The sequence below is a fragment of the Chelonia mydas genome, chromosome 1 (genome assembly GCF_015237465.2).
Source record: "Chelonia mydas isolate rCheMyd1 chromosome 1, rCheMyd1.pri.v2, whole genome shotgun sequence".
NCBI lineage: Eukaryota > Metazoa > Chordata > Testudines > Cheloniidae > Chelonia > Chelonia mydas.
In genome coordinates, this window is record NC_057849.1 from 52,645,087 (window position 1) to 52,660,703 (window position 15,617).

At 41.0% G+C, this 15,617-nt stretch overlaps 1 protein-coding gene across 1 annotated transcript in view; it reads right to left on the bottom strand.

The window, feature by feature from the left end:
• The window catches only part of TRPC4 (transient receptor potential cation channel subfamily C member 4), a 205,563-nt gene that overhangs the window by 83,330 nt on the left and 106,616 nt on the right, over window positions 1-15,617 (bottom strand). The window contains exon 3 of the mRNA XM_007070901.3: window positions 12,837-13,355. Coding sequence (XP_007070963.2) covers window positions 12,837-13,355 — 519 coding nt within the window. The remainder of the gene's footprint in view (window positions 1-12,836; window positions 13,356-15,617) is intronic.

Consider the following 15,617-nt stretch of genomic DNA (forward strand, 5'->3'; position numbering starts at 1 on the left):
TTTTCTGCTGATATTCTTCAATAGTCGCTTGAAAGTCACCGTTTCTGAACATTCCAGCCTGTTACGTCCATTGCTAGAATATTCACAGTAAGCTGAACACGAGGTCTGTGAGCACAGTCGAAGCTAATTAGTTTAAAAATTCAAATGACTATTACCAGAATTTATTTTGCAGTATTTCCCTGGTTAGAGAACACCAGAGGAGAGAGGATGCAGGAGGCATTTTGAATCGTGCCAGGGATATGAGGAGGTGGATTGAGGTTATCTGCTGAGTGACAGTAGGGAGTGGAAATGGGAGAGATGTCATCCCTCACTTCGAAGAAGGAAAACGGAGTCTCCCTGTCAGGAGGAAGACATCCCATTTTTATGGGACCATTTTCTTTTCATTTCAAGCAGAACTTTTCATTCTGAAGCACATACACGGAGATGGGCATCAGAAGGCTTTCTGCCAAGGGTTCAAAAATCAGACTTAATTATCATGCAACTTTCACAAGAACAAACATATTATTTTAATACCAATTCCATTTTTGGCACACCCTAATAATTTTTGAACTGTTGGAGTTGGCAATATGGAAATGTTTCCTTTTCAGTGATGATCATTCTACATGGACATATGAACAACAAAACCAACCACCTTCATTTTAATTTCAGAATAAGTCAAAGAAGATGCACAATGGAAGCCTGTTCTTCTCACAGAATTCACATGGAACTCTGCAGACGCTAATGGACATACACTCACAGGGGAATAAACTCTATCTACTAGGACTGACCATACTAACAATATTCTCAAGGAAGATACAGTTGCATCCAAACGCTTATAGGAAGGGAACTGAAAATGGAAAAGAGCTGCTGTTCCTTATCAGTGCTGTGTACTGTGTTATTCTCTCCAACTTAATAACTTGTGCTAGGTGTCAGGAATTGAAGAACATCAGCATTGTTAACAGTTTAATTGGAATTGTAATGAAATGGGATAAGTACACACCTGGCATTCATCATTTGCAAAAGCTTGTAGACACACGCTGAACAATTAAAAAAGTTAAAATGTTGAAATTCATTTTCCATCATGTCCATCCTTATACTTCCATAGTTATGGTATGCCTATTGCCACTGCTGTGGTAACTGTGAGTAAATGTGATCTTTTTAATAAGAACCACTGCACCTTCCACTGGGAGATCCAAACCCCATTCAGCATAGGCAGCATATAACCAATTATAGTCATACTTCAAACTTGTGAAGCAGATAAGCTGCTTACATAATTTATGCTATTTAACGATATGTGGAGTCTTATCTATAAACACAAAGGCTTCTAAATGATTTACAAAGCAAACATATGGGCTATTTTAGAGTAACTTGCCCCTGCCTGGCAAATGTTTATCTAAGTGCTTGAGGACTGTGACTGAGAGTTTGCAGAAATGGGAGTTTTGGAGACATAATCCCAAACTTGAATACTTCACTTCTTACAGTTATGGGCTGCACAGACTAAACATATCTTCTCCTGGTGTTAAAATGTCCAAATATTATCCAAGTTAGCTTTTCTGGGGTTTGGTAATTTTATTATTATTATTATTTTTAGATGGAGACGCCTGACTAGGCTGCACCTTTTCGTTCTTTTAGTTAATGCTTGCATGGCTACGCTCATTACCTGACACATGGCTGCAAAATAACTACATCCTTTACTTCTTCCGGGTTTCTTTCAAACAAAGGACTGACCAGAGGTGTTATATTTGACCTGTTATTTCTCTTACATATACAATCATTCAGTCTTTTGATTTGGAAAGGATGTTAATTAAGAAGGGCTGCTGAAGTCATTCAAAGTATATCTGCAACATGAAATGCAAATTCTAATCTCTAAGGTCCTCACTAAGGGTACCTCAGGTTTTTGAAATGTATTACTATTTTTGCCTCAAAATCACTGAACAGTTTCTATCTCTTGCTCTTAGCACAAGTGTTAATGTATATGAATTCAAAAAGCACTCATGGAAAATTATCCATGCAGGTTACTGGAGAGCCTGAATACCCCTACCCCTAGTATCGGACAGAGAACCTTAGGATTTGCCTGTTGTCATCTGCTGCAGAGTACACACTACATTGTAAAGAATAGCCTGGGCCTGATCCTGACAGGTGTTGAGCACCTGGCACTCTTGTCAAAGCCAAGCAGAAATCCTGAGCATCTCCCAAGATCAGGTCCAGAGTATGTGCCAGTACCATTGGTTCTGTTTTAGCTAGCAGGGCAGCAGCAGTTGTTTGGCTTGTCTGGTATCAGATCACCCCTATCAGCTGTAATTATTAATCCTGAGCCATTTATTCAGACTCTGGTTCTCCACTGCATCCAAGCTGCACTCAAATCTAGCGGGGAGTGGTGTCTATAGCGTACTGGTTGTGACTCCTTTGTCTCCAGACACCTAGTGCAAATTAGAGCTGCAGAGGGACTACTACTCTAACCTCTTCTGCTCTGGAGGTTACACATCAATGAATCTAGTGTAGTGGAGATTGACTCAACCATGTCCCCTTCTATCCTGCTCTCAGCACCCGCTCCACCGACATGCCCCTTACCTCCTTTAGCTGGCGCAAAATGAACTTTATGGACTGTAGAATCCATCCTTCAGCGTTTAATCAAAGAATACCTCGTAGCGGCTTCATTAAGGAATCTACAGTAAGAACTGAGTTCACACTGAGCATGATGCTCAAGATTTGGCTTGGGAAACTTATTAAATAGACTGAGTTATTGGTAATCTAGCCACGAAAGGATTATTGAGCTTTCAACATCACGCTGCTCAAAAATATAATATGGTAATTTGTGGCTGCTTCTTGTTTATGCAGTGCTAGCCAGGCTGAATAAGCTCAGGAATCACAGGCCAAGATGTTAATAGAATGTAAACACCAAGGCTGAGCTGTTTATTAGCCTAGGTGCTCAGAAGACTGTAACCTCTTAGTTACAAAGAAGTGAACTGGTTGTGACTCCCGTGTCTGGAGAAGCACCATCATCAAATTATTAACATTCCATGTCAGATAAACTATATTATGAGAATATTGTGGTAAGCACTCAAAAATCAGAAAATGCTGGCCAACATTTTTAACCGTGACCTTGAAGGTCAGCTCTGAAATTCAGTTCAAAGCACCAGATTAAAGGAGCCTGATTTCCAGAAGTCTGACAACACACTGAAATGTCATTAAAGTCAATGTGAGAGGCACTTGTGAAAATCAGGCTACTTTTACTTACGTGCATAAATATGGATTTAGGAGTCTAACTTTTGGCACTTGGGTTTGCAAATGTTTAACATATCTAGCTCATGTGCGCCTTGACTCACAGAGAGGGAAGAAAATTGGGTAAATAAGAAACCAAGAACAAGATTTCTTTTTAAAAGAAAAGAAAACAAACAAAAATGGGGTTAACCTTAAATAATGAAGCTAAAACGCAAAAATCAATTGAAGTTAAATATAACTCTGAAGAGTAAAACCAAACAAACTGTAAAAATACTGGAAAATCTTATTTTCTAATACATAACATGTGACTGTGCAGCAAGCAGCTGATGTTTTGACCCCTGTAGGTCTCCCTCTGATCAGGAAAAAACAAACAAACAAATATGGCCATCATTAGTTACAAATTGAAATGTGCATGTATTTCCTCAGCGGGCCCCGTCACAAGCTTAACGACTGTAGAGCTAAAAAATGAAAATCTCATGCTGTTGTATGTTAGGTACAAATAAAGGGGAGATGGTACGGTATGTGTCAGTTTCTCTGTTTTGTAGGAGAGGAGGACTGGTATTCAACTAGTATAGTCTTACTCACATTTCTTAATCACTGGTGAATACACAAAAGCCAAAGCCAGGAATAGTTAGCTGATCTAGAAGAGGTATAGCTCAGTGGTTTGAGCATTGGCCTGTTAAACCCAGGCTTGTGAGTTCAATCCTTGATGGGGCCAATGGGATCTAGGGCAAAAATTGGGGATGGGCACTGTTTTGAGCAAGGGGGTGGACTAGATGACCTCCTGAGGTCCCTTCCAACCCTGATATTCTATACTCTTAACATCCCTTGCATGTAGTGCTTTCCCTGCCTCAGGTATGCTCTCCACTGGCACCAGCATCAAAGTGATAAAACAATGAGAAAATGGTGCTAAACAGAGCTGGAATTTCCACTATGCTGGAAATTCTGATATTTTGAAATTTTTTTTGCTGCAAACTGGAATGAAAAGCCAAAAATTCAAAATTTCCCCATGGAATGAAAATCCTGATAAAAATTAATTCAGGATTATTGAAATGTTCTGTTTCAGCATTGTCAAAAAACATTTTATTTTGACTATCATTTTGATTCAACTTTCTATTATATCAAAATATTATAATATATACATACTATTAAATATAATATATAAATGTAATATTTTAATTCATATTTTAATATGGAAGTCTAAATGAAATGAGCAGAAACAAATTATTTCAACATTGGCAAATCAAAATGTTTTGACATTGTCAAAATGAAACATTTTGACTTTTTTCCCCGTTGAAAATTGTATCAAAATCGACATATTCCCACCAAATATTTAGATTTCCCACAACACGTTCCCGCAAAAATGTTTAGATTTTAACAAGACTGCATTTTTGGACAGAAAATTGTTTCAGTTAAAAGGTTTTGGCTAGCTCTAGTGGTGAAGAGGTTTCAGAGTAACAGCCGTGTTAGTCTGTATTCGCAAAAAGAAAAGGAGTACTTGTGGCACCTTAGAGACTAACCAATTTATTTGAGCATAAGCTTTCGTGAGCTACAGCTCACTTCATCGGATGCATGTAGCTCACGAAAGCTTATGCTCAAATAAATTGGTTAGTCTCTAAGGTGCCACAAGTCCTCCTTTTCTAGTGGTGAAGGAAATTGGTACGAGAATGAGAAGGAGAAGAAACAACTTGTCTGTCTGATTAAGAAGAACGTTGAGGCTGTCAAATACAAGTTAGGAAAAAAATATCCGATAGCGTTTACCTGGACTACAACTGGTGGAGGGAAAATTCACTGAACTAACATAGAACTCTGCTTCTGCTCCACCCTCACAGAAGTTGATGAAAAAACTCCCATTGATTTACTCTGAAGGATGTCTGGACCCCAAAACATTACACCACTAGAACACATCTCACTGGTTAACTATAACCTAAGGCCATGACACTGATTCTACCATCTTCTGAAACCTCTCTTTTCTGTATTAATCCTTTCACATGAACCACCTAACTAAATAGGGTGGGTACCCAGGATTCCATCCTATAACTCTTACGACTTACTGAAGTCAATGGGACCTCCATTAAAGATTGCTTGAATGAATAAGGTTTGCTTGGTCTCAAAAGAACCATTTAGTGACTACAGATAGAATGAGGAGCACTGGAATACAGCATGACTGGCAAATTTTAACAAATGCTCACTGATCATTCAAAAATGTGCTTTTTATTTATCAGTCACAACATAAACAGCTTCACTAACAACAGCACAAAATATTGCTTTAACGACTCTTGAAAAATAGGGATTTGGAACATTAAGACATAATATTTACTGTAAAGTCTGCAAAGAAAATTCTGTGGATTTTGTTTAGCATTGACTGTTTTTATGCTGTTAATAGGTTTCAAAGACCTCCCAAAGGCCACTCTGTGTGGCTTTTGAAATTGAACAATGTTTATCTTTCTGGTCTCCTAAAAGCTCTCTGCTGTTTCTTGATATTATTTCTCAATTTATCAGATGCTGGCTCCTTCTTCAACCCTTGCACTCATGTTAGATTGTTGCTTTTGACTTCTCTGCTGCTGCTCCTCTCCATCTACTGGGGTACTGATTTTCCTAATTGCTGGTGTTGCAAAAAAATTAATATATTTGTGTAGAGAACACAGCAACAACAAAGAGAAGAGGTCAGCACCTAGGCCAGACTAATACCTGCTGACAGAATCCCAAGAATGTGGACTTGGAAATGGACAGTAAACAGATGCACTTAGATCAAAACTGAAATGAATTGCTGGGAGAAGCCAAGCAAAGCACTCTGGGTACCATAGGACAGACAAGGAGATTCAGCCATATAGATATGCAAGGGAAGGAAAGGAGGATTACAATAAGATAAGTATGTAAAGGGGAAAAGCAAAATAATAAGCGGCAAAGAAACCCGACTTTATTCATTTGACTTGCATTAAAATCAATGACCAAATTCTGAAAATGCAGCCAGTGGTAAAAGACAGAGGACAGGAAGAAGACTGTTCAAAGAATAGGGATGAAGATTGAATAAGAACGCAGAAGCAGAAGAAAAAGACTGAGAATAATCTTAAAATTCTGTGTTTCCTCCATGCTGAGACCTGACTATTTGCTAATAAATTGTCCACAGAAAGCAGTATACAAGTAACAAAACTGATAATGAGAAAAGCCAAATTCTGCCCTGGATGTGTGAGCACGGGTCTCACTGAAATCAATGGTAACTATAAATATGTATCATTAGAGCAGGTTTGAGTCATACTCACTATGGAGACAAAAACATGGAGCGACTGTTTCGGGAAGTAGTGTAAATCAGGACTAAATACATTGAATTCAATGCTATTACATTACTGTAAAAACTGTTGTGATATCAGACACCAACTCAGAGAACATTCATCCATTCAAGCATCTTTTTTCCCATTTCACATGTTTTACTGAGTACATTTTTCCAGATGTACAGATACCAAGATATAATCCCTTGACAAAGAAAAAGTTAAAAGGGAGTTAAAACTGAGATTATGTTTAAATAATTTAAGAGTAATAAACATCACAAAGATTTTATACTCATCTCCAAAAGCAACCATTATAAACCCCGATATTTTAGAGTTAAGATTCACTTAAAAGAAATCCAAACATGTCAAGGTATGGAACTGTATAGCTATAGCACCAAAATAACCTTAACTCTGCCCTGTAGTGATATCAAAAGGAAAAAAACAATCTTTAAAAATCCCTTTAATCTAATCTGGAACCACAAACATTAAAATACCTTTATTGTAATAGTATAGTTAATGTAAGGCATCACTATAATGGAAGCAAAGTGTGTGTGTGTGTGTGTGTGTGTGTACGCGCTTGACAGAGCATGCACATACATGTTGTTTTCTATTGGCTGGTTGCAGCTTCAAAAGAACACATATTGGCATTCAAGCTCAGTGCCTGGTTAGATGATAGAGTTTCTCAAGGTGATAGTATTTCCTGTCATTCTTGAAGTAACATTTTAGATCTGTGATACCATGTAAGTACATATCTCTGAGGAAATAATACAGAAATATAACTCTTCCATACAAAACCATCTGTATATATCCCTCAGGTCTGTAATGTGCATTTTGAAATCAATGCAAAAGAAAAATGATCAATTGATAATTGTTTATTATTTATTTATTTTTATCCCCTGTCCTGGGCAGTTTACAATCTACATGCATTCAGACTGACCATTGGATTTGTTGACAGAAAAATGTTGGCCTGTAATTCAGATATGGGGTTATATGAGGGGAGTGGGAGGGGAGGACTAGATGATCCCTTCCAAGCCCTACAATTCTATGATTTCTTACCATCCCTTCTATACTTATGAAAGGAATCATATGTGAATCAGATAAAGTTTTATATTTGATTCAGGAAAACAGAAAGCTTTTTGGCATTGTCCATCATGCCCCATGATCCTAGCACAGTGATAGCAGAAATGACTAATCAGGTCATTGTCAGTTGTCATTGTCACTGTCAATTGGTGTAAACAACTGAGACTGATCAATTAAATGTTCACACTGCACATTGCTGTATGGTTGTGGGACATTAGGGAACAGCTGATGCGCATTGCTAATTGTTACCTAGCAACAATAGGTGTTGGAAGCAGGCAACAGGCAAGTGGGGGAAGGAAGGGACAGGAGTCAGACCAGCAGCAGCAGCAAAGTGTCATTTCTTGCAATCGATCAGCACCAGGAGTGTTAACAGGGTGGAAAAAAAACCTAGCTTGGGGGCTTTAACCTGCATCCTGTGTTAAAGTAATATTGCAACTAAGTAGTCCAAAAATACAGTGTGGTATTCCAGTCACTGGACTGATAACATCATTATCAACAGAAGCTATCAGTGGTGTCATCGGGCATTCTCCACCTCAAAATCTAAGTGTCCTTCAACCTTGTTATTTATTAAAGAAGCAAAAGAGGCAGGCTGCCCATCAGATAGACTCCCCACTTAGTGATTCATTCTGAGAGGATTCCAACCTGGGAAGGAATTTTTCTGGGATACCTCCTGAGAAAGTCTGAATGCATGATCACCGTATTGTGGCAGACATCAACAGAATACAAATGCAGAACATGAGCAACTTTTACTGCACAGAGCTTCCAAAATGATTTGCATACATTTTTGAAGGCTTTTTGTTTTTTCTTTACAACGGGAATTTGGCACTCAAGAAAGATGTGGACTGACAGCATTGCAAACGGATGTTCACTATTTATCTTTATGCAGGATAATGTACAGACAGTAGCAGCAGCTTGTAAACGAACACATTGCCTTTAAAGGGACCACATCCACTTGAGAGAGGCTTTTTCAATCTCTATGTCAGTTCAATCAAGCATCCTGTCCTCATTTTTGAGGCCCCTCCACGACTCCACTTCTCCTTAGTTATCCTGCCTTGTGTTTTTAAGAGTCACCCTCCTTTGCACAACAACAGTGCAATTCTTCTTCACCCATTTGTGTACTTCTCTCACAAGCACCTCTGAACTAGTACCATGACAAAACTGGTGCATGGAACACTCTCCCCCCATGTCAAACCATAAAGTCACGAGCCTGATCTACTTCAAATCCTTCTCAAGACCCACATCTGCTATGATGCCCATGGTAAACCACTTATAGATGTCAGTACAAATTAGTGATATCAGAAATAAACAAAAATATTCCCATCTTAAAACTTAAAAGAAAAGAATATTTGAACCACATGTTCCTATAATCCTTGTCCTCCTTCCTCCAGTTTTTGTTATGTTGACTTGTTGCTTCTTGTCTTAAATTAGACTGGATGCTCTCCCGGACAGAAATTGTCTCTTACAGTAACTCCCCACTTAACGTCCTCTTGCTTAATGTTGTTTCGATCTTATGTCCCTGCTCAATTAGAGAACACGCTCCATTTAAAGTTGTGCAATGCTTCCCTATAACGTCGTTTGGCTGCCTGCTTTGTCTACAGCTGGAAGCCTCCCTATCAGCTCCCCTACGCCTCCTCCCCCCTCACAATGCCTCCCGCCCACCGGCAGACCCCACAGATCAGCTCCTTCCCCCTCCTCTCGCTGCCTCCTGCCCGTGGCAGTCAGCTGGGTTGAGGCGTTCAGGAGGGAGGGGGAGGAGCGAGGACTTGGCGCACAGGCTCCCCTGCCTCCCGAAAGCCACAAACCAGCTGATTGCTGCAGTCAGGAGGCAGGGAAGGGAGGAGGGAGGCTGTGCGCCAAGTCCTCACTCCTCCCTCCTGCCCCCTGAACGCCGCAACCCAGCTGATTGCTGCAGGCAGGACGCAGGGGAGGGAGGGGGAGGAGGTAGAGGGGAAGAAGAGGCGTGTTAAGGGTGGGGGCTTGGGAGAAGGGGTGGAGTGGGTGGGCTGAGGTTTGAGCCTCCCACCCCGGTGCTTGCAGAGTAGGGGAAGCTGCCGCAGCTGCGGTGCAACATGCCTCTCCTAGCCTACAGCACCTTCAGTCTCCTTGCCTGCCTCACTGTCTCCCATGCCAATGGGCTGTGCCTGTGTGGGGTAAGGTGGGGGCACCTCCCAACTATAGTACTGGACTGGACTGTATGGCAAAAAAAAAATTACCTGGAACCTAACCCCCCCATTTACATTCATTCTTATGGGGAAATTGGATTCGTTTAACATCGTTTCACTTAAAGTCGCATTTTTCAGGAACATAACTACAACGTTAAGTGAAGAGTTACTGTACTATGTATTTGTACTCTGCTTAGCACAATGGGCCCCAGTTTCAGCCCTGCTGTAATTTTAATAATGAATGGTAATAATAATAAAGGATGAGAGGTATGGGATGATTGATGTGTCAGGGAGGAAAGGAAATTTATTGTTCAGCTGGTTTGTTTATTTTAATTTTGTGGGGTTGGATGTACAGTAAAGGCTATTTTTCCTTCTATTTCTTGACTGAGTTAAGTTGAGAGAAAGAAAAACAAAAACCAACCACCACCACCACAAAACGATTAAAACTCAAATAAGATTGCTGAGAAACAAAATCATATTTTTTCCTGATACAACACAAACTTATCTGACCATAATTCTGATTCTCAGTGGCTGAAGCCCATGGAGCAGGGAGAACAGTTGTATCACCCAAGAGATGATGTTCTAAGACAGGTCAGATCAAACAACAGAATATCTAAAGAATAGCCCACATCTTTCCCTGCTATTCCTTTTACACAGGAATAGCCTACTTTGCCTCTAACACCTTCTGCCAGTCACCAGAAATGCACAGAGGAGATGGGACAATGATCATATCCTCCGCTTGGATGGCTACAGTACTAGGTCAGGATCCTTGGTGGGATCCTGGGTGCAGAGGCTTTGACTTTCTGATTTCTCGGGGGTGGTCAACCCCTGATCTGCTGCAGGCCGCGCCCCCACTCCATCCCTTCCCCCGAGGCCCCACCCCTGCCCCACCTCTTCCCACCATGTTCTGTCCCCTTCCCTGAGAGTACACCACCCTCGCTCTGCGTATTTCTGCCCCCGCTCCTCCTCCTCCCCCACAACACCTCCTGCCTGCCACTGAACAGCTGATCCTCAGTGGGTGGGAGGTGCTGGGGGAAATGGGGAGGAGCTGATCAGCGGGGCCCGCCGGCACCCACTAGTTTTTTTTCCGTGGGTGCTTCAGCCCCAGAGCACCCTGGAGTTGGTGCCTCTGCCGGAGTGGATACAATGGATGAGGTAAAATGGAATTCCCAGAATACAGCTGCACAGGACACAACAGAATTTAGCCCTGAATTTGCTGTCATAGAACTGTTTTGTTTTCTAGGCTTTCCATATTTGTATCTCATACAATGCCTTCTCTTATTGTAGTCATTAGAAACAAAATAATGGGTCTGTTGTGTTTGACAATATTTGTTCCACCATCTAATAGGCAAATAAAGAATATGGCAGAGAAAATAAGCAGAACCTACTTCCATTTAAGGGGCTGCTGAGGGGAGAAATAGTGAAAAAGATTAATAGAAATTGAAAAAAAATATCAGAAATGTAGATGATCCAGTGATTTGAAATCATTACCTTGAGAGTCAGTATTGCTTTAATGTTTGCCATTACAAGGACTCTATAAAGGGTAAACATCTGTATTACTGCAATTTAATTAGGCATGGAAATCAGCTGGGACTATACAAGCCATTTGCACTTGCAGATGTCTCTCACTACCTAAGACTCAAATTAGGAAAATTCAAGCTTTGCAATTAGGATTTCAAATCACTGTTCAAAATCAGAACTGCTTTTAAATGCATGAATCCATTGGAAGATCCAAGTCACAGCTAAAATTTGCTAAATGAAGTATAAATTATAAAGTAGGATTTCACATTTTAAGAAATACAAATGAAACACACAGAGATTAGCTTCTAAAAAAGGTCTGATGTACAATTTCTGAAAGTACATCGCAGTAAGTAATTTAGGAAACTGGTGAGCATGTTTCCTGAAATAATGAAACAGCAAGTGAAAAATAGTGTCAACCACTTCTTGCTATACTAAAGGCCAACTGTAGGTCCTTCTCCAGAATTAGATCATATGGAGTGGTCTTAACCATGGCATATCCTGAAATTTAAATATGAGATAAGTAAGCAACATAGACCTTTTCCAAGTCAAATATATATAGATAGATGGATATATCTCAGTAGATCATTATCTTGATGTTGACTTCCATGTGTTGGTAAATGTTAGCTTAAATGAAACCACAATTTACTAGGTTAGGCCCAGATTCTGCAAACTCTACCTGTGTACTTAATGTAAAGCATGTAGGTTATTGTTTGCAGGATCAGGGACTTAATAGCAATGGGTGAATAGGTTCAATTAAAGTAACGACACCTTAAACCTTTGCCCATTTTTAAAACCTGAATAGAACCATTTTAAATTATTATTATTAGTAGGAGTACTACTAAGGTTTGAAATGCTCTGATATACTTTTCTACTTGACTTTACACTTCTGCATTGGAGCTGCTGCTGAAAGCAAAACTCCCAAATGACATTTGGTAATTTCCAGCTAGGATCAGATGCACACATTCTGGAAATCTCATGAAAAACTGATCTTTCTATCTAGGTTCTTATACTGTACCACAGCACATAAGAACCTTACAAATTTTAAAAGGCATGCAGGGGTTTTCAGATTCTCATTAAATTTCCAGTCCAGTTTGGCATACCTGGAAAATCTTTAGAATAGTATCTCCTTTTGGATGCTTATTCAAACCAAAAATAAGTATCAAACTTTTAGGATTTACCTACTGATATTAATTAGTCACCAAACCTATAGTAACAACAGGCATGTAATTTAACTAGCATGTAAATACGTGACATGCCCACTTTACCAGCCAGACAGTTAATGAATCGGTTTTGAGAAGTACTCTTTGCAGTTCTTACTCTGTTACCAAAGACTTGCTTAATATTATTCTGTGCTAGTGATAACGTATGCTCAGGTGAAAAACAGATAGTCCCCCAGGATCTGTGATATGATACAATATTTCAAATTCCAGTTTTAATAAACCATAACAACCTCTTACGTTCTTCCAATAATAAAAAGAGGCCATTGTAGAACAAAAAAAGAAGCAGCAATCTGAAGTTGTCTCTCTTAAAGGGCTGTATTCCAGGCAATTATCTATCACATTATTGCTACTAAATACGCCTAAACATTCTCCAGCACACTTACCTCTTTTTGTCGGTACTTAATTGCCAGCTTCAATCGTGCAAGATCATTACCATTCTGTTCTTCTATCAAGCTATTGTCGTCTCTGTAATTAAGAATAATTTCCAATTCTCTGGAACTCCGTGTCTGATCCAGGAGGTCTTTTGCAAATTGCTTGCATTGACGCGACAGCTCTTCGTATTCTGACTTAAACTCATTTTCCACCTTACTCAGTTCCTGAAGCTCCCAACTCAGTTGAAATGCTGTAAGGAAAGGATCCTCACTGGACAACGCAATCAAAGATGGACTTGCCAGAGCCTTGTAAATGTTGAGTCTGGATCGAGAATGGCGAAGGCTGTCCACATCTGAGCTTGAGACGCATTCAACACAGTTGCAGCGGACTTCATGTGGTCTAGGTACAGAAACCCCCTTCTGTACAAGAAGCTTTATGATCTCATAATTGTTCGTATGGGCAGCCAAAATAATGGGTGTAATGTCTGGTGTGAATTCTGAGAACTGCTTATCCAGCAGTATTGGTGGCACCTGTGCAAAAAAGTGAGAAAAGGTATAGATTCTTATTTCAACAGCAGCAACAGTAAATTAAGCTCTGGGATAGTTCTTCTTGTAAAAAGTTGCACAAAACAATTTGGAATTAATATTCTATTTGGCAAGTGCAGCTCCTTTTTTGATTCATAAATTGTGAACTAGGTGATCTTTTCACAACATCTTTTTGTTATTTGTAATTGTTTAGTCAATCATTTGCTCTAACAAATTGTAGCCTATGGTTATTCTCAAACAATTGGCTACAGCTTTTCATAATGTCTATCTGGGCTGTGTGATAAGTCACTTAAGAAAGATTGTTTTGTTTCTGGTCCCTGATGAGATAATCTAAATTTTATAAAGAGGAGGCATGGCTGGAGAAATCACTGGGGCTTTGAGTCTCCCAGTCAGAGAGAAAAAAAGGTCCCTGCCACAATGAGCTTGCATTTGTAAGGCCCAGTCCTGAATACACTTATTATTAGGTGTCAAGATTAGTCTAACTGAAGGAAAATGGGATGGTTTGTATGACAGAGCCCTAAGCAGATAACATATAAAGGACAGACAATAAACAACACAAGAGAGTTTTAAAATACTCTTCCTTTTTGTGTGTAGGTTTTTTGTAAACCTTTAGCTCATAACTGTTCTTTGACCCTTATTAATTCTCCTTGTATATAGTTCTATAATCCATACTCCTGGCAGAATTCTGCACCACTGTGTGTGCGCAGAATTTATGTCCCCCATAGATTTCTTTGCATACACACAGAAAAATGACTTTCTGATGGGGATGCAAAGGGAAGCCACAAGAGTGGTCATGCATCCCTCCCCAGCAGTATGTTTTGGGTGTCCAGGGCAGCCGGCAGAGAGGTAAAGCAATGTGCGGCAGGGGGTGGGACTGGGGAAGACCCGGCTGGTGGCTTCTATCCTGCGCCAGGCTCAGCTGCTAGTCCTGGCTGTGCTGGGGAGGAGGGGACTTCCTCTTCCCCTGTACAGCATCCGGGGCCAAGTCAGACCCATCCACAAATTTCTCCCACAGCTGTAGGAAGCTCTGCAAACTCCCACCTCCCCACCACACTTCCTGCACCCATCGCTCCTCAGCTGCAGGGGGAGGGATCACTGTACAGGGAGCTGCTCCCCCATCTGCCCAACCCCCATGCATCCAGACCCCCTCATACCTATACCCTCCCATTGAGCCTCACCCCCTACACCCAGAACCCCCCCCCCCCCGATGAGCCCCACTCCCCCTGCGGCTGGATCACCTCAACAAGCCACCCGCACCTGGATCCCCACCCCACTGAGCCCTACTCCCGCAGCATCTGGACCACCACACTGAGCCCCCCCAACACCCAGACCCCCCTTCTGAGCTCTATGTCCCCATACCCAGCCCCCCAGTCCCCGCTGAGCCCCAACCACCATCACCTAGACCCTCCTGCAGAGTCCCATTACCATTGCACCCAGAACCCTCCATCAAGCCCATGTGCATTCAAATCCCACCCACACCCAGATCCCCCATTGAGCCGGCTGCACCCAGATTGCCCCACAAAGAACCCTCTTGACCCACACCTGGATCCCCCCACACTAAGCCCCTCCACTTGGATCCTGCCTTGCCGAGCCTGCCTGCCCACACCTGGTGCATCTGGCAAGGAGGGGCAAGGCCTTGGGGTGTTTCTGGGGCAAGCCCAGTCTTTGTGCTTTGTCAGAGTTGGGTGCAGCCTTACTGCTGAGTCCATGTCCTGGGGTGGGGAGCTGCACAGTGATCTCCCACTTTTGTGCAGCCAGTGGCCTGTGCTCCCCAATGCCATGCTGGAGCCTCCACATTTATTTGACAAATAAAATTTGCATAATTTTAAAATGTTGTGCACAGAATTTTTAATTTTTTGGTGCAGAATGCCCTCAGGAGTAAACCTAGCCTATATTCTTTTCTATGTTCCTTCTCTTTTGGAACCCCAGCTTAACTTCTGTTTTCCCAGTCCAGCTATTAAAGTGCCATTCAAGAAAGTGACCTTATAAATATGAAATCTTTACACTCCACATTTGTTCCTCTTTCAAAACTTCTGATTCCTTGTTTTTAGCACAATATAAAATTTGGCCAACTGCTACCAGTGCTAGGTGATCCTGAAAATGTGTCTACTTTGTACATCTTTACTAGCTATAAAGAGTCTGGAATGAGAACTTATCCAGCAGTTCTACCAAGTATGTATATATGTGATGAAGAACAGCTTGCTCTTGTACTGCTTTGCAGTGCTGAGAGGAAGGGAAGCGTGAACT